This window comes from Dromaius novaehollandiae, chromosome Z (assembly GCF_036370855.1).
Source record: "Dromaius novaehollandiae isolate bDroNov1 chromosome Z, bDroNov1.hap1, whole genome shotgun sequence".
In the NCBI taxonomy this organism is placed as follows: Eukaryota; Metazoa; Chordata; class Aves; order Casuariiformes; family Dromaiidae; genus Dromaius; species Dromaius novaehollandiae.
In genome coordinates, this window is record NC_088132.1 from 73364911 (window position 1) to 73383665 (window position 18755).

Here is an 18755-nt window from a genome sequence, read left to right on the forward strand (position 1 = left end):
TGGCTGAAAAGGCACCAGTCTGCATCCCAGACCGAGCACCCCATTGCTGCATTCTGCCTTAGCATGTCCAGGCTCCTGCTGCGAGTGGGGTCACACTGATCAGGGTCTGGGGAAGTGGCTCCTGTGACCCCAGGCCACGACTGCTTGCATGCAGGGACTTGGTCTGTCCCTGGAAAGCTTCCAGAGCAGGAAGGGAAACATCAATGGCCAGGACACCGGGCAAAGCTCAGACTGCCCATCAGCCTGTGTGTGCAGCCTGGAGGCCCTGGGTGCAGGCTGGAGTGTGCAGCCTGGAGGCCCTGGGTGGACTGGGGCTGGGAGGAGGGATGTGGTTGCTCTCAAGAAAGCCTAGAGCCCTGAAGTCTGCAGTTCTGGAGGGCCTTTTTTCCTCCACCTGCCCCCCCACCAGGCAATACTCCAGCATTCGTAGCCTTGCACAGGCGCCCTATCCCTAAGGCCTGGAGAGGGTGGGCTATGCTGCATCTGGGCAAGCCCAAAAGATGGATGTTCAACTTTGTTCAGCAAGCACAAAGCTCTCAGGGGCTAGATATGAGCTCATGCCTGGCTTGATGTCCCTGTCATATTGCAATGTTCAGAGTGGCAGTCACGGAGCCACCAGCATCCCCATCACCAACCAGGTGATGTATCTCACACACCCATGGATATCCTGCATATCCCATGGCTGCTGCATGGAGCCTCCCAGGGATTGGGGATGTGTCACAGCCTGCAGGACACTGGCTTCAGACATATGTGTACCCACCTGCACTCCATGCTCCCTTGAGCCAACATCCGCCCCTCTGTTGACATCCAAGCTCAGTGCTGCCTGCAGTTCTTGCAAGAGTTGATCCAGCAGAGTACGAGCCTGTGTTTCCCATCATGCTGACACTTCCCCACTGGCCTGCATTTTAGTGCCTTGAATAGGTGCCAGGTTAATGTGGTACCTTCTTTGCTTTCAGCCAGATGTCTCTGAGTCACTGTGATGTGACACTGTTACTGTCCTCTGCCAGTCCTACTTGCTGCTCCTGAGTCTGATTGATGAGACGCCCTGTGCTTTCCTGTGACCTGTGCTGGCATGACTCGCAGGTCTCTCCTCTGACACTGCTAATCACATCCTGGCTCAGCCGTACGGAGCAGGCAGCTCTATCAACTTGGGGTGTCTATAGGCCACCAAGGCATTGTACCCACCCCTGGTGGCTGCCTATGCTGCCCAAAGGTGCATCCCCAGCCCAGCTCTCCCTGCCTGTTCTGCCCAAGTGTGCTTCTCTCCATCCCAGCAATCCCTCCTTGCCCTGCCCCATGTGCATCCATGTCCCGGTTCTCCCAGCCTGTTCCCAAGGCAGCTTGGCTGTTGTTGGTGCTCTGGAAGCTCCTCCCTTCCCGGTCCCCAGCTCCTCAGCACTCGTCCTGCCTGCCTGGCTCCGACAGCAGTCTCTGAGTGACTGTCAACATTGCCTTGCTCCTGACCAGGGCCCTGCCAGGCAGCGAGGGCCCTGCAAACCATGGCCACAGCCTTTTCCCCGAAGATGAGCCAGGTCCTGATGACTCCTGAGCCCCACTACATCCCTGGGTAAGCGCAGGGGCCAGTGCTGGGCTGCCTGGCCTCAGGGGAACAGGGCTTGGGGATCAGCTGTGCCCCTGTGCAGGGACCCCTGTCCCTGGGGGGGGGGGGGGGCCCCATGCCGAGGCCCACAGGTCTCCCTCCAGACACAGCTACCCTTGCCCAGCCCCACAGGGTGCTGCTCCTGCTTCCCAGCCCAGCCCTGCACTCCCTTGTGGCCCTGTCAGCTCTTCCTGCCAGTACTGGGCTCCCTGACCTTGCCAGCCTCTCCGACACCCAGGGTATTTTTTTCTCCCGGTGGAGGGAAGGGAGGGAGATGCCATCAGGACAATTCCCTGGGGCCCCACGAGCCACCAGCTCACAGTGACACTGTGTACAGGGGCCTCCATAGCAACCCTCCTCTGCTCAGGAGCCGCAGCAAGGAGCGAGGTGGCGGTGGCTCAGTGAAGCGCCACCTCCACTGCTCCCCAGCTGGCAGTGCCTGCCCCAGCGACCTCAGCTCCCCGGTGCCCCAGGGTGCTGTTTGCCACCCCCCAGGCCACTGTGAGCTTGGAGACTCGTTCTGAGGTTGGGGAGCAAGCATGCATGTTTCCATGCAAAATAGGCTGCTCCCATGGATATGGGCACCCAGCAGCACCCAGGGCAGATCCCTGTGGCCGGGATGGAGGGCAAGTGGGTTTAAAGGTCCAAGTAGTCTCTGCTGTGGTGGGTGGCTGTCTGGGAGAGCTGGTCTGTGCTGTTCACCTGCAGTGTGTTTCCCACAGCCCTTTAGCTCCCCAGGTATGAGAGATCAGGTGTGTGGGACTGAACCCTGTGGCCTGCAGCATCTCCCAAAATGGGGAGGTTGGTCCACAGAAGTAAAGTGTGGTAATCCTCCTCTGCTTGGGCGGGTCCTGTCCCCATGTGCATCAGCATCCCAGCTCTCCCTGCCTGTCCTGCCCAAATGTACAGCTCCATCCCTGTTCTCCCTGCCTGTCCTGCCCTGTGTGCATCTCCATCCCAGCTCCCACTGCCTGTCTTGCCTTGTGTGCATCCCCATCCCAGCTCTCCCTACCTGCTTTGCCCCATGTGCATCCCCGTCCCAGCTCTCCCTGCCTGTCCAAGGGTGAGCACCTGCAGCTTCCGGGCACACAGTTGCAGCATGGCAGCTCATGTGAAGTGGCAGGGCGAGCATGGCAGGGCTACACTGCTGGGATGCAGCGTTGCCTCGTGCAACTCTCCCTGCCTTCACTTCACTGTGGCAGCTACACTGGTTACTGCCCTCACTACAAGTTCAGCGTGGGGAAGACTTACGGCCAACAGACGTCCCAGCTCCTGACCAGTTTGGAGGTCCCGCGCTCCTGCCAGATGGTGCTGCAGCCGACTCGCTGGTCCTGCCAAGGCACTGAACCCCAAGACCTGCTGGGGGAGCCAGAAGCCTGCTGGGGGGCAGGCACTCAGCCCCTGAGCTCCATTGTCATCCCTGGATATACAGGTAGGAGGAGGCCATCCTAGCACAAGGTGGTGATCTGTGGCACTCACCTACCTGTAAAAGTGCTTCAGCACTGCTGCACTGTCCCCAGCTGTTTGCCCTTGTGAAGCACAGCGGGAGCCACAAGCTGGTTTCCCAGGGCAGATCGGAGAGTGTGCAGAGAAGATCCCCTAGGACCCCCTGTCACTAGCAGGTCTTCCCCTCTGAGCTGGCACATATTCCTCAGGCTGGCATGTGCCTCTGCACTCCCATGCACCCTCAGCATCCTCAAAGCCATGTTCCCACCCCATGCCTTTACCTCCCCCACCTCTGGGTCCTGCAGCCCTCCCCATTGCTCTAGAGCAGGCCCCGTACCACGAAGGTGGGCTCTTCTTTGCTTCCCACGTGTCGGCTGTTCTGCTCCCAGGATTCATCCCCAGAGCCCAGCACTTCTTTGCCAAGACCTACTCTGAGATCTGCAAGGAGGCCAGGAGCGACTTTGCTGAGCAGAGGCTGAGAGCTGCCAGCAAGGTGCAGGCTTGCCTGAAGACACAGCTGCTGCCACAGGACCCCACACAGGAGAGTGATGTGAGCTGGGCCGGGGTGAGCTGGCATCTTGCCATTTGTCCAGGGCTGTTCCCCCACCCTTGGGGGACCACCTTGGTCTGTGCCCACGACACACAGCACTTCACAGCCACAGTGAGGGGTGGGCACATGAGCTGGGGTCAGCACCCTCCCTCTATCTCCACCCGCATCCCACAGCGCCTGCCTTTCTGCCACCAGATCCCTGTCGAGGGGGTGCCGAGGGGTGCTGAGCTCCCTGTGCTGGCGGCTGGCTGAATCACTCCCTAGATCAGGGCCTGCTTCAGGGCATGGCAGCACCAGGGGCTCCTCACCCAGCTCAGCCAGCCCCTGGTGGTACTCACGGCTCCATGTCCCCTTCAGGATCGTGTGGCTGACCCTCCAGGGCCAGGCTGCCACCAGGGGCACCCAGCCGCAGCAGCAGCATTGCCAGCCTCTGCCCCGTATGTGTGGCCGCATGCTTTCCAGCCACAGCACTCCCCCTACTCCATGGAGGATGATGACCCACAAAAATATTTCATCTCAGGTGAGGCTGCAAGGAGAGGGGCAGAGCTGGGCTGCCAGGGGGATGGTAAGGGGATACTGTCCTGATGGGTTGTGTGTATCCCCTTTGAGGTAATACCCTAGGAGTGCCAGTCTGGAGTGGGTGGGGGGTGGGCATAGGAGGGGTCCAGCACAGATCCCCAGGTGTCCCCTGGGTGGCCTGGGGGTGCCAGGCCTTCTGAGGCCTGCTCGCAGCCAGTGCTGGCCTTGTTACAGGATATCTCCTGTGACCTATGCAGGCTTCACAGGCTTTGTGCCCCGTGCCCGATTCCTGATTGGGACAGGCTACCCGATAACTACCAACCGGGCCCTGCTTGAGTTTAGCCAGATGGTCCTGAAGAGAGGTGACAGGACTGAGACCAAGAAAGGCAGCACCATCCTCCCACCCCTGGGAAAGACCTACCCAGTGGAGACGGGCCTGCTACCTCACTACGCGGGCTATGTCCCAGGTGAGTGTCCAACAGCAAACAGCCATGGCCACACACCTTCCCTCTGGAGAAATCGGCTTTCACCCCCAATGTGCTCCTCTAAATCTAGCAAGAGTGTTTTGGCATGGAAGGACTGCAAGGGCCAGAAACCCTATAGCTGCAACCCCAAATCCAGCCTTTCATACCCTAATTGTTCAACTATGGCCCAACACATCTGAGGCAGCCTCAGCAGCAAGCACCCCATTGTCGTAGTTGTGGGAGATGCTGGCACTCGGTGTCTGTGCCAACAGGACACAGGGTGCTGGAAATCCCCTCTCCTGCCACAGGCCTGACTCAGCATTCCCATCTGGGAGCACCCAGTCCCCTTCCCCTTTTTACCCAGCCTGCACAGATGGGAAGAGCAGTCTGACCTTGTGCCATCTGTAAGCAGGTCTGTCCACAGCACCCCTCTGAAGGGCTAAAGCAGCCCATGTGCAAGCTGTGGCCATTTTGTGCCTCCCCAGGTTGGGACAGGGAGTTGGGCTGCTTCATTTATGGACTTTTGAACCTGTTTGACTCACTTCACTGCAGACTGTAGCCTCAAACAAACTCCAACATGATATCCTCATAAAAAAAAAAAAGCTGCAGCCTCAACCAGTTTTTCTCTTCTCCCTGGAGCTACCTGGGTGTAAAAGAAAGGGATGGATGGGCTCTCAAGGGTCATTCCTGCAGGACCTGGGAATCCTGTGCTGTGGCTGGTTTAAGTTCAAATGTCCCAGACCCCTTCTGTGTGAGGTGATCCATAGCCAGCAATTCTCACAGCCAGGTTGTCCCAGGCTCTGGCTGTCAGCCCCGTGGCCCATGCTGAGCCCATTCTTCTTGCTGCCTCCTTCCCACACTACTCAGGACTTCCTCCTTGTTGCCCACAGGTTACAAGTTCCAGTTTGGCCATACTTACGGCCACCTTACTCACAACGTCCTCGGCCTGAGCACCCTCGAGAAGCAGGTGCCAGACTAAGAATCCTGGTAGGGCACGGTGTGACTGTAGGGCCAGGTGGGGACTAAGGCCTCCCTTCTCGCATGGTCTGTGATGAGCCAAGGATAGCTGGGGGCAATCTGTCTCTCTCTGAAGGTCTGGTGTTGGCTGCGGCTGGAGGCAGGATGAAGCCTGCAATGCGGTGACCCAGCACAGGTACCCCTTGGGTCCTCCCCAGGGACGGGCTGAAATCACAAGGCTGCATACCAGCAGGGAGCTCAATCAGCACCTTTTTTATTAATATGCATCATAAATAAAGAAATAAATAAAGGCGAGACACCTTGTTCTAACTGGGGAATACAAATAAAATATGGTGCAACGTCCGCTAAGCGATGTACAAGCAGGAGGTAACCTTGCAAGACCAGGGTCCCTTGCCATGGGGAAGCCAGCCCAGGCATGACACCATGAGCAGTGTCAACCTAGCCAAGGCACCAAATACTGGCATGGCCTTTCATTAACACTGTTCCCCACCAGTGGGCAGCATGAACACGGCAAGGAAGGGGTTGACTGGCATTGGCTCTGCCAAGGACCCCAGGACCCCCAACAGCCCCTTGTGCTTGTGCACTATTACGGGCCCACTTGCCCCCCCACCCCACGGCACTGCTCGGCAAGACCAGAAATCCTATGCCATAGGGAACACCATCCCTCCCACCCTATCTCCCCTGCTCCCTCTGGGAGCACCCCCCCGCTCTACCTACCAGGAGCATTGCCCCCCTCTCCAAAGAGCATCCCTAGCCCAGTCAGGGACCCTGTCTTCACCCCCTCCCCTCCTAGTCTCCCTCTCTCCACTGAGCATCCCAGGACATCCTAGGCACTGGCTCCCTGATCAGTGTGGAGGGCATGGGGGACACCCATCTCTGCCCAGGGTGCCACTACCCATTCTGGACCTACGTAACACTGAACATTCACACGCCTTCCTCACAACCCCACACAACCTCACACAACCGCTTGCCCTGCACGCACACATTCCCTTTCTCCCCTCCCCTGGCCATAGCCAGGCACAGCACAAGGCCCTGCAGTGTGGAAGTGCCAAGCCACGGGCTGGCCTGCCCTCCCAGGGAGGCACCCAGCCATGCCTGACCCATGTGACACAAGCTGTTGGTGTGGTACAATACATGATGCACCATTATTATAGGTTAGGACAGGGCTGTTCTAGAGTGGGGGAGCCTACCTTATGGTCCCCCTCAAGCCACAACACAACCTGTCAGCATGGGAGAGCCTTGAAGAGACCTTGACAACACACAGTGCTCCCACCTCTGTGGCTGATGATGTCAGGTGCACTGAAGGCTGCAGGCTGCACTGCCATTCCTGGGAAGGGGACAGCCAACATCCTGCACCCTTCAGTGTGGCATGGAGCTGGGCAGAGGGGCAGTGTCTGCTCTGGCGGGGACTGCTTGAATTCCTGCTATGTACAAGTTCACGGCCTACAGGTGCTGGAGATGGCGTGAGGTGTAGGGGGCTCAGACGGTCCCTGGTGTGGCTGCATGCACGGCGATGCCTGGCAACACGGGTTGCAGCTGGCAGGAGGCCCCGTGGGCTGAGTCGGCCTTTGGCAGCTGCACGAGGAGGAGCAGGAAGGAACCACCTATGGTTACTGTATTCTGTAATGGCAAGAAGGGTAAGAAACTAGCAAGAAGCTGTGTCTGTTCCTCTGGCAGGGTGGGCTTCCCCCACAGGAGCCTCAGCAGCTCACGGTACTGTGCTCAGCCTCCCAGCCATGTCAATAGTCCTCGTCCTCTGGGTGGGTGACATACATGATGGGCACCAGTCCCCTCTCGGAGCCGAGGCTGCACTGCAGCCAGTCACCATCCACCTTGGAAATGACCTGCAGGATGTCCCCTTTGTTGAAGCTCAGCTGTCCTGCCTCAGTGGCAATGTGATGGCAAAGAGCTTTCACTTCACTGCAGGCAGAGGGAGGGGAGAAAGGGTTAGCCTGCCACAGGGCACTCACCCCACTGCAGCCCAGGGACCACTGCAGTCACAGAGGAGCAAGCAAAGCAATTCCTCTGCCTCCTCCCCAGCCAGACTCCCCATGGCTGCTTTGTGACAGGGTCCTACGAATGTCTTCCCCAGCTCCCCCTCGTCTGCAGGTTGCAGAGTTGGGGTGGATGGCAGCGTAAATTGCTTTACTGCCCTAAACTGCCACTGGTCCATGAGTGCAAAAGGGGCCAGACAAACCTCAACAGGAAAAGCAGCACCAACCCCAGCCCACCACATCCCTGGCACCTGCAGGATGGGCACACGGCACTGCTCACCAGGGAGGGTTGGGAGACAGCCCCCGAGTCGGTCGCTGTTCAGGTGACACTTCAGGTGGCTCCGTCCGTTGGGGCTCCGGCTCAGGGGCTGCTTCTCGCCACATGCTTGCCCCAACTGTCTGGGCCACCAGCTGGAACACAGACTTGTCCAAGCTCAGCCAGCCAGAGGGCAACCTGTGAGAGGGAGACAGAAGCAGGCAGTGGCAGGGAACTGTACCTAGAGGAAAGGAGCAGCTGCTCCATGGCAAGTTCATGCCCTGTAAGTCTGACTGTGTACACAACATGCACTGCAGTCTCCAAGAGGTATCCTGCAGGGGGGCTCAGCCACCTGCAGACACACTACGGCCTGCTCTGGAAACAACATTTCTAGTGGCCACAGCAGCAAGCAGGATGCAGATGGAGAAGCAAAGCTGGGAGGCCCCAGCTACACTGGGCAACTTCATGCCTCCTCCTCACATGTTGTGAGCAACAGGGATGGTTTCATGTTCTTCTCTTACCTAGTGTGTGCTTTTGGGAGGGATAAGGTGATGATGGGGATGGAGCAGCAAGGGCCATACTAAAGGCCTCTCCCCACCTTCTCCCAGAGAGGGGCTTAGGAGACTAGGCAGTGGCCAAGCTCAGGCAGAAGAGGAGAACCAGTAAGGGGGAGAGACGAAGGGTGACAGCAGTGGGGAACAGTGGTAAGGGTGGAATCAAGGCAGGCAGGCTGGCAGGGCTGATGTACCATTGCAGTATAGCACAGGACTAGGCTGTTGGCCTGAATCACACTTGCACTGCAGCAGTCCCAGGTTAACTAGCCCTCCCTAGCCCTAACCTTTTCATGGCCCTACCTGTTGGGCTGTCTGGGCTCTTTCTGCATCTTCCTGGACCCAAACAAGTGTCCCCACTTGATGGGCTGGCTGCTCTCCGATGCACTGCTGCTGCTCTCCTCTTGGGGGGCTGCTGCTGCTGCCCCCGGTCTTTGCTGAGTCCCAGTCTCTTTCTCCTTGCTGCGCTTCAGCTCTGTAAGCACTGAATCTGGGGGGCTTCCCATCCAGAAGGGCCAGCTTCGTTCCTTGACCTCTTCACTGGCTGGTACTTGCTGGGTCTTTTCTGGAGGCTCTGCCACAGCCTCAGGGCTTGGCCTGCTGGCAGCCTTGGGCCTCTCCTCCAAGGTGCCCTCGGCAATTGGGCAGGCCTCTGCGCCCTCCACCACCCCTTCACGGGGAGGCGGTACCTTGCGAGTCTCAGCTGACCTGGGCACAGCACTCAAAGCCTTCTTCTTCTTTTCATAGCGGATAAACTTTGAGCCTTCAGCTGAGCCTTCAATGTAAATCTGGGAGCTCTGCATAAGCTGGTACCACCAGCCTGCCTGCTTGTCTTTCTTCCCCTCCCATGTGCTGTCTCGCACCTTTCTCTTCTCTTCCTCCCTGTCGCCGTCTCCACAGGAGGCCCCCACCCCCTTGACTCTCTCGCTTGCAACTTGGTCGGGGCTGTGGCCTGGTGACACATCACCATCTCTAGCACCTGCTTTACACGCCTCAGGGGCAGTGCTGCAGCCATCAGGATCTTCGCTGCTGCCTCTCGTCCGCATGAGCTGCAGGGTGGAGTGTGCAGAAAGCAGCAGGTCCTGTTTCACACGCAGCAACTCCTTTTGCTGTTGCTGCTCTTTGCCCATCTGCATCAGGTGGTGCTCAAAAAGGAGGTCTAGGTTGAAGGGCAGCAGAGAGAGAGGCTGGAGCAGCAGCAGAAGCTCCTCAAAAAGAGGCTGGCACACACTGTGAGATAGGCACAAGAAGCCTACCGGTTGGTAGTGTGCCAGGATGATATCTGTAGGGCAGGAGACAGTGATTAGATCAGAGGCCCTCATCACCTTCGCCCACTGCCAGGCCACCAAGAAGCTGCTGCAGCTATGGGGAAAGGAGTCTGAACACTAGTTTCTGGTCACAACCGTGGCTGTAGCATGAGGTTCAGCACTGCACCACTAGTCAGGGAGCACTAGATGTTCTGTGAGCAGACAAAGGGCCCAGATGCTGCTTCCAGTTCTGCCTGCAGTCTGAACTTTGACAGGATCTGCCTATCGGATTATCCACCAGGAGAATCTCTATCAGAAATGCCACGGGCATAGGGTGTGAATACAGAGCATCAAAGAAGGTTGGCCCATGTTAAGATTCTCTTCTTCCACCTCCCAGATATGCACAGGGAGCTGCAGAACAGAGCCAATACCAGTCCCCTACAGAGAGAGAGTGTCAGGAACAGCTGAATAAACTCTTTCCAAGGAACTAGCGGGGTTGAATTGTGGATCCCAACAGAAAATCGACCAGCTCTTTCCATCTGCAGCATTCACCTTGCACTTCATTTGGCCATATCTGCACCACCATTGACCACCTCTCCACCAGAGAGTTGGGCATAGGGTTTGTGGCCATTTGGCCCCAGTGGGATAACAAACTTACACCACAGGCAGGACTTGCACCCTCTCTCCTACCCCTCTGCCCAGCCTTCAGTCTCCAAAGACCCCTAGCTATTGCTCACCCTTTTAGCTCTTAATATTGGCTTGGAAAAGACTGAACAGCAGCATTTGTAAGGGTCTTTCTCTGCTCCAGAAAAACAGGGTGATGTCTCTTGCTCCACTGCTGAGTACAAAGGCATGTCCGCTCTCCTGGCTATTCCAGAGAGAAGTGCTGATTGCATACACACACAGCTGGCAATGTCATCTTCTGTCAGCCCCTAAGCTTGCCAGAAGACACTAGGCTGGACTCTTTTTGCAGTGCTTGGGGCTCTGGGCTAAGCACACATTGAGCCTGCAGTGCTCACAGGGCATCAAGCATGTTAAGGGTGTCTCTGTCTCACTATGCACTTAGCACTTAGTCATGCAGCTTCGAGGCGACAGGCAGCTTGGTCAGAGCTGCTGGGTGTCTACACACTCCAGATGCATTTCTAGTTGAAAAAACAGACACAACCAGTAAAATCTGTTCTTTGTTCATCAGGAGGTTTTTCTTTCTATTTCCCATGATTGAAGGGTTTCCGCCAAGTGTTTACACCTCCAGCCATCCCAGATTCCTAGGTGCTGGGCAGAAATTTGCAAAAAATAAAGAAATTTGAGGAGGGTTAGAGCTGCACACAGGCCCATGAGGGTAGACTGAGGGATCTGCATTGGAGGTGGTAGCCTTGGGTACTGGCTGCAACTGGGAAGGACATGGTGGGCCAGACTCTCCACAGCTCAGGTGCAGGGACCTGCACAGGGTTACAACTTCCACCTACCTCCCTGTAGCTGTACAGCCCTCCAACAACCTGTACACTGGGACTGGGCACAGCCTACTCCTTCAGCTCAGCGCAGTAGGGAGCAATGTAGGCTGAGAGATCACCAGGGAACAAACTGGCCCCAGAACTCATATCTATGCTCATGCAGAATCTGGTCTCCACTCCAGCCCACACAGCACTCAGGCTCTTACCTTCATGGTTGTAGAGGTGGTTGAACCAGAACTCCAAGGACCGGATACTGCAGAAAGGAAAAACAAGCAGGGAAGAAGCAGTGAAAATCCCCTCACCCCCTTCATCCTAGCTGTTCTACAAGAAGTGTGGCTGGAAAAGGGCATTTACATAGCACAGCCCTGTGAACCTCAAGACCTAGCGGAAAGACAGTGGCTTACTCTGATCAGCATGCTTTGACCACAGCCACCCAGCCTATCAAGGAGCCATCCTTCCCTGTTTGCTTTAAAATGAGGCATTGTGCAACTGTGGCCCCTAACAGCCACATTTCCAGCAAGTTTCCTCACCATTTAGTGCCTTTGTCCTTGGCATAGCTTAGCTTTGCTGAGCAGGGCTCATATGGAAGAGGCTAATCATCTACAAACATGAGACCATTGCTTCAGGTTCTGTCCCCAAAATGCTGGCATTCTGTGCCTGCGGAGAAGATCTGGGCCACCCCTGGCATGGTGAGCAAGGCATAACTGGCTTTGGAGGGGGTCTCCCAACATTTGGAAATCTTGGGGACTCCATTGCCAGTGTCAGCTCCTGCTGACCACTGGAGTGGAGCAGGGAAATAGCATCCTAACAGCACTCATCCCATCACAGGGAAAGAGACAGAACATCACTGTCATCTTGCTGTTTAACACTGAGTGCGCCCACTCCTTATCCAGACTGAAAGGGTCAGCCTTGAGTCCTGGATTAGGGAAATTTCTCTTCAGAGCCTCACATATTGGGATTCACTGCAACCCTAGGAAGCAGCAACACAGGGATTTTTAGCAGTAATTTAAATTGCATACATTATCTCCATTCCTACATGAACCCAGACAGACAGATTCCTCACACCTTATGTTTTGGGGCTAAAACAAGTTGACAATGTCTTTCAGTGACCTGCAGCCAGCCCCTCTCAGTCCTGGCCTAGTGGGGGGTAGGTCTTGATCCCTCCGGAGTTCCCTTGGGCTCATGGCTTCTTTGTCCCTCCACACACAGCTGGGGAGCTGCTTCCCAAGTTTTTTAAATATTTCTGCTAGCAATTGCACTTGCATAAGGGGTGAGGTGCGACCAGCTGCCAGCCCTGGAGAGTGACATGCAGTCAGCCCAGGAAGTCTGCTTACTTGAGAAGGCCAAAGATGAACGCATTGAACCTCATGGTGTGGTTGGTCAACTCTGTGTACTGGCTGATCTTGCTGTAGAGGCTGTGCAGCAACTTGGTGGAGGGGCCTATGGAGACAAGCAAAATGGTGGGATTAGTCTGGGTCAGCAAAGTCAAAATGGCACTATTGGAAGGAGCATTCAGGGAAAGGCAGAAAGGGCCTGGGTGCCCCGGCATGCTTGTGCATTTCCCCTCCGCTGATGAGCAGGATGAATTCACTCCATTCCAACAGTTGGACTCCACAAGGCAGATTTGTCATAGTCTGTCCCAGATTGTCACTCCAGAACTTTGGGAGAGTTTCAGTGGATGAAAGTACCCCAGGGACATGTCCCTCTCACTTCAGAGACAACAACATTCCTTGGCTCAGAATCAGCAAGTACACAGAATCATGGTGTGGGTGGTTATAATTTGGGATGTCTGCAATCACAGCAAAAACACCAGAGCTGGAGATTTGCTGCAGACAGGCTAGGAGGCTTCCCAGGCCTGGATGTAAGCTCTTCATGAAGCAGAGATCAGTGTGGGCCTGCCATCTGTAACCTCTGGATGTTAGCCACTGCCACAATCTAAGGTGCAAAGTGTTAATAGCAGCGGATGTAGGTGATGTGGCCATGCTTGAGCCTAGTGAGCTGTGTGCACAGTTTTGTTTACAGACCAAGGTAGAGCACAACTCTGCCTTATACAGCAGCTGTGCAGGGCTAAAGATGAAGTCTAGAAGCACTCTGGAAAGCTACAGAGGAGGAAAAGGACATTTGTTAGGCGGAGGGGTGAAGAGGAAAAAGGACATTCTAGGTGAGGGGGAGGGTTCCCTCTCTTTTTTGACCCCTTGCATCCCCAACCCTACAGTCCACTTTCCCCAGCACTTTCCCAACCACAGTACAGCAGTGCTGAGGAGGGATGGGCATCATAGCACAGTCTCCATACCCAGCTGGGTAGATGCCTCTACCACGCTCCAGGGGATGTTTCTCCTCTGGCCAATGATCATATCCAGGACATAAGCCTTCAGCCCGTCACTCAGGATGTCCCGGACAGCAGGGCACAGATATTTCAAGATGAGATGCCCCACGTTGGGGCTCACGGAGCTGTTCCCAAGCTTGGCCTAAGGGAGAAGATGCAACAGGGAAAGGGCTGGTAACTGTTCCGCGGAGTACTGACATATGCAAACAGTCTAGCCCCATTTGCCTACCACAGACACCCAGTGGGCCAATATGCAGGCCAAGATGAAACTGAGCAGCTCCTTGCACAGGCTGGCTCTTCCCCTTCATTCCCACTGCCTCACACACCGCTTCTGGCTGTTCCCTGCAGTGTCTACTCCAGTCTGAGACGAGGCAACAGCTTGGCAAGAGGTTACCCTAGGATGTCTGAAGTTCTCCCTGTAGCATATATAGCAGGGAGATATAGCAAGGCTGCCCTGCAGGAGGAATAAAAGAGTAGGGACTTCTTGTGCTGCTGTAAAAGATTTTCTTGTTGCTATTTTAGAAGCAGGAAGCAGCAACTGACCTAGGAACTTCCAGCTCTGAGGGGTTAAGGAACACTTAACTCAGTAACATGCCAAGCTATAATTCCTAGGGATTACTATAAATAAACAGGGTGGAGGCAAAATGGGCCTAGGCTGAGATGAGGAAGCATTTAAGAGCCCAGCATCAGCAGATCAGGGACACATTCTGCTGCATGCAGGCCTTGAGTTGCCGAGGGGTCAATCCAAAATGGTCAGCCCTGGACCTTGCACATCTTTCTGGTGGCCCTGGGCAGTTGGGCTTAGAGCACAGGTTTTACCAGCTGAGCTGGAATTATACTGGCCAGCTGGCACGGGTCCACAAAGGCCCTGAACTGAGACTGAACTTCTCGGTCAGGAATAATCCTGCCAGATCCACTGAGCATGGGAACATCAGGGACAAGTGCTGCCTTTTGACAGGTGAATGCTCAGCCCTTTGCACACTGAGGCATAATGATACCCCACATAAAAACCATGTTGAGGCTGTAAGTACAGCACTGTCTGCCAAGTAAAGTAATGTGAAAATTCCCCAGACCAACACTGCAAGCACAGGAAATTCACAGTGAAGCTTGCAAGAAGCTGTGGAAATACAGTCAGGAAATCCAAACAACTCCAGTTTTGCTACACAGCAATCTCTGCATCAGTGACAATTGTAATTAGGGGCAGATTACTCTGGGCTCTGAGATAAGATTGAACAGGTTTGGAATCTGCCATAGTCAAGCTTCTCCTAGGGGATGGCACTCCAGGGCAGCTGTCATGGCCAAATAGTGTAACACTGCTGCCTCAGAGTCCCCATGACTGAAGCAGAATATTCAGCTTTGAGAGGAGGCACCACAGCCAGGCTGACTGTCACAGGACTGAAAAACAATGGCTGGTGCAGGCAGAAGCGAGCTTGTTCTGCTTGTGTTATTCCAAAAATGGGAGACAAATGGAGCACAAGCCAAGACAGCCAGCTGCACAGGCAGCCTAGATGCACTCTGAAGCTAGTGATTTTGTGGCAAGGGCCACAGGGGACACCCACCGGCTCCAGATGTCCCATGATTAGCACAGGCTGTTGCTCCATTTATCCCCAGCCCCACAACAAAACAAATGCTGATACAGGGGTAGAGCAAAGACTGTGGCAGAGTCAGCCACTGTGGCACCCAGCTACAGAAGCCATTGCACTTTCTGAAGGGTTCTGTCACAGAACCAACACAGGTCTTCCCAGGAAGGGTGTCAGAGAAGGACACCAATGGGCAATGACAGATGCACCTTTTATCATCGCGGAGACCTGTGGTCTGTCAAGGGACTGCGGACACTGCACTGTGCTCTGCTACTAGTGCCTGAACAGGAGCACAGGAAGGGCTGAGGAGGGAGACATAACTCTCCACTATACGAGATAAAAGAGCAGCTGTACTGCCTCAGACCAGAGGTCCAGCTGGCCTGGTATTGTCTCACTAAGGGCCACATATAAGTCCATAACAAAGAGTCAAACCAGAGCAACACATACAATACTTCTCTTTAATACTGTCCCAGCCTACAACTACTTTCAGCTCAGGGACCGTCTAAGCTGGACATGGTTCCTATGTGTTAGGTAGACCCAGTGAATTTCCCTTCCCTGTATTGGTCCAGTGCTCCCTTAAACCCATATAAAGTTTTAGCACCTCCAGCATCACATAGCAAGAATCACCACAGATTTACTATCTGCTGCATGAAGTACCACCGCCTGTGTTCTGTTCTTATTGCTACTAGCTTCATTTGATGCCCCATAGTTTTTGTGCTGGAAGAGAATGGAAAGTCAATCCCTATCCACCCCTCTATGTCATTCATGACATTGAGAAGCCATAGAGAAAGCAACATTTACCTTCACCCCTGGGTCCCTGCTTGTTCCAAAGTGAGCCACAATCAGGTCAACAGCAGTGTTGATTGCCTTCACCAGACCTAGAGGACAAAGATATGGTCAAAGAGCTGCCTGAGAGGCCTCCAGGACAGACCCAAGTCAAACACTTCATGAAGAAATCAAGCAGGGGCATTTCCATGACTGGCTTATGCCTCCTCTCTACTAAAAACATGCAGAGCCTCTCCTAACTCAAGTATCAGCTCAATAGTAGTGACAAGTTTTAGAAGTGGCTGAAGCATAAGACACCCTGTCAAGATTCCCAAGGGACATGGGACATCATCTCCATGCACCGTCCCTTGTGGGAGCAGAAATGGGTCCAAGGCACAGAATCCTTCAATGCTCTGATCCTGCATGGAGACAAAGCAGGAGCCATGCATTTGGCAAGCTATGTAATAACTTTCAGTAACAAGCCACCAGTTGGTCATCTGATGGCTGCCTCAACATAAAACAAGAACAGAAGTGGAATGGGGGGAAGGCTGCCATCTGGTAATCGCCAACACAGAGTTGGTAAAGGCATGGGAACCTTTCTGCACATCCCTTCTCTTTGACATGACTCAGAGGTAGCTGTCAACAATCTCGTACCCAGGCCTGCCTCTAGCATGGGCCCCGTCACAGCCATACCCTGTTCCGGTTTCTCTCCCCCACCCATTTATATGAACACTTCACCATATAGCTTAGAACCCAACAGAGCTTTCAAATAATTTACAGAATCTCAAGCATCTGCAACATCACGAGTCTGCAGATTAACCCCTGTATAGTGAAACAAGGTGTCAGCATGCCCTGATTTAGGGTCATACTCCTGTGCCTGCCTACTCTCTTCACCTTTTCTTGTGGACTTAAGATCCCTTCTCGTCATACTTCCTGGAACAAGCACCTCAAATGTATTCCATGGCAGGTGGCATGGCGCAGAGAACACACAAACCTGCCACGGAAACAGCTGTCTGTACAAGGGGACATCTAATATGACACCAACAGCAGAAAAGGGCAGGGAAAAAAACCATTATGTCTATTCAGAGATGAGATAAGACAGAGATGAGCACTGCTCTGCCACACTACACTCCTCCACTCCCACACAAGAGGTATGGACTCACCCTTCTTCTGCAGCAAGTCGATGGAGATAGACTCTGTGTTGCCATCTGGGGAGAGGCAGAACTCAGCAGGGGGTTTCTCCGCTAATGAGAAGTAGTCAGGGAAGAAGTCAGTGTAGGTAAGCTGGAGTTGCCTCATAGACTGTCCTGCAGGGCCAAGACAGGGGGAGAAGGATCAGCCCCAAGCCTTTATACCAAAGCCTCTGCTATACTGTTGCTTTTCTCAGTGGCAACCTGCACCTGCACCAGCAGAAGCCTTCATACTAGCCTGCCCCAGCCTGAGACAGAGCTGCAAGGCTACAGGCTTGTAACCCCCCAACAATAGTTTTTAACATGAGCTTCTAGAGTTCAACCCCACAGGCCACCCAACATCTAGGTCCAGTTTGGGAGGGGACTGTGGGCACTGGAAAATGCTGTGGGAGGTTCACTCTCAATGGCTGGTGCTGAAGAAAACCCCACTGCACCAGACTCTCAGGACTGTTGTACAGATAGCCCCAAGAGGGATGAAATTGGGTTAAAAGTACAGCACACAGAGAATCCCTACTTGTCACACACAGGCAGCCACAGGCAGTAAGCAATGTGCCTTCTGCCTATCCTTTGGGATCATCTCTCTCCACCTCCAAGGGTAGATTTCTGCAGGAGCTCCTTCATATGCTAGATTTCCATCTGGTTGATTCCCAGTGAAAGAGGGATGGAGAAACTGCTGGGGTTGGCAGAACGAGGTGTAGAGCTTTGGGGAATTCACTTCATGATATGGGGCTGGCCTCAACACTCTCCCTCCCACAGATAGACCCCACAGCTCTTCCTGGAGGACTCATAAGGGTTCAGTCAAAAGAAGTTTGCCCCTCACAGCCTCTCCTGAACAGTTTTTGGAGGATAGGGAAGACCTTAATGGCAGAGCATGAAAGAGAAAACAGAATCCCACACTATTGTCAGCTGCCCCATGAGAGCTAGAGCCCAGCACTCAGCATGCTGCCAGGGTTGGGGCAGAGGGGCCGACACCCTGGGACACTTGGACATTAGATCTCCAAGGGCTGAAAAATAGGCTACAAGCTGGACACAGTCCAGGACCACTTGTTGAGGTGTGAGCTGGCTCTTGGGCCATTCACTTTCCCCATGACCTTCAACCTGGTCAAGAGCCACACCTGACTACTTTCAGCTTGTGGAGGAGGGAGGCCCCACACAGCTTGTACCATCAGCAAGCCAATCTTCACCTTCTTCTGGTACCCCTCAGCCCCACTGTGACCAGATGCAGCATCCCTCCTTCTTTGAGCAGGCAGAGTGAAAATGAGGCCTGGCATGGCTGGGATGTTGAACCTGAGCCCCAAGGTGATCCCCAGATACCCCCAGCAAAGAGGTGGTGCGCACCGTTCAGCCTGCAGTGGAACTGGCTGGTGTTGAGAGTGCCAGGGAACTCAAAGATGGGGTTCCCCCGGTTCAGCCGGGGCTCTTGCTGCCTCTTGTCTAGGCTGCCTGCTAAGCCAGGCAGCCCTGAAACGCGGTCCAGGCCCAGGGGGTTTCTCCGCCTGTACTCCCGCCACTTCAGTGCTTGAGGGGATAGGTGGTTTGCTAGAACGCCACAGGCAGTGTGCACCATACGGGAAGACGTGAGCAGTTGGAGGGGAAACGGGGAGAAAGGATGAAGAGAAAGGACAGAGAAAGAGAGACAGCAAGTTAGTTACAGTCCAGCAGCATTTCAGGACGTTAGCATGTATACATGACAGACAGGTGGAGGCCACAGCTTGGCACAGCAACGCAGGAACCTCAGTGGCCTCATGGTTGCGGGCATAGAGGCAGCAAGTTTTGGGGTGCAACCACCTGGCACAGGGAGCTGTGGGATCGGCAGCCCCATGCTGCTTTCTCCAGAG

At 54.6% G+C, this 18755-nt stretch overlaps 2 protein-coding genes across 6 annotated transcripts in view; one reads left to right on the forward strand and one right to left on the reverse strand.

The window, feature by feature from the left end:
* The first annotated feature begins 1499 nt into the window (after positions 1-1499).
* Positions 1500-5558, forward strand: LOC135325090 (ciliary microtubule inner protein 2B-like). The gene is made up of 6 exons (XM_064502567.1): positions 1500-1567; positions 2803-3032; positions 3436-3596; positions 4059-4116; positions 4373-4582; positions 5470-5558. Exons 1-6 carry the CDS (start codon positions 1500-1502, stop codon positions 5556-5558), a joined length of 816 nt encoding a protein of 271 aa, XP_064358637.1.
* A 236-nt stretch (positions 5559-5794) lies between these two features.
* LOC135323439 (AP-4 complex accessory subunit RUSC2-like) overlaps positions 5795-18755 on the reverse strand; it is a 62997-nt gene continuing 50036 nt past the window's right edge. For 4 of the 5 annotated variants that reach the window (XM_064502007.1, XM_064502011.1, XM_064502009.1 and 1 more), the window contains exons 4-12: positions 18256-18456; positions 16891-17034; positions 15764-15840; positions 13350-13524; positions 12391-12496; positions 11263-11309; positions 8662-9640; positions 7832-8005; positions 5795-7477 (exon numbers count right to left, since the gene is read on the reverse strand). In XM_064502007.1, the coding sequence (XP_064358077.1) occupies positions 7297-7477; positions 7832-8005; positions 8662-9640; positions 11263-11309; positions 12391-12496; positions 13350-13524; positions 15764-15840; positions 16891-17034; positions 18256-18456 (2084 nt within the window). In that variant the 3' untranslated portion in view covers positions 5795-7296. The remainder of the gene's footprint in view (positions 7478-7831; positions 8006-8661; positions 9641-11262; positions 11310-12390; positions 12497-13349; positions 13525-15763; positions 15841-16890; positions 17035-18255; positions 18457-18755) is intronic. The other variant, XM_064502012.1, reaches the window with a different exon arrangement.

Excerpts from the sequence above, each read along its gene's own strand:
- LOC135325090 (XM_064502567.1), top strand. The coding sequence starts at position 1,500 with ATGGCCACAGCCTTTTCCCCGAAGATGAGCCAGGTCCTGATGACTCCT. Across the intron at positions 1,568-2,802 it reads GAGCCCCACTACATCCCTGG|CTACACTGGTTACTGCCCTC; the intron begins GTAAGCGCAGGG and ends TCACTGTGGCAG. Across the intron at positions 3,033-3,435 it reads TGTCATCCCTGGATATACAG|GATTCATCCCCAGAGCCCAG; the intron begins GTAGGAGGAGGC and ends TTCTGCTCCCAG.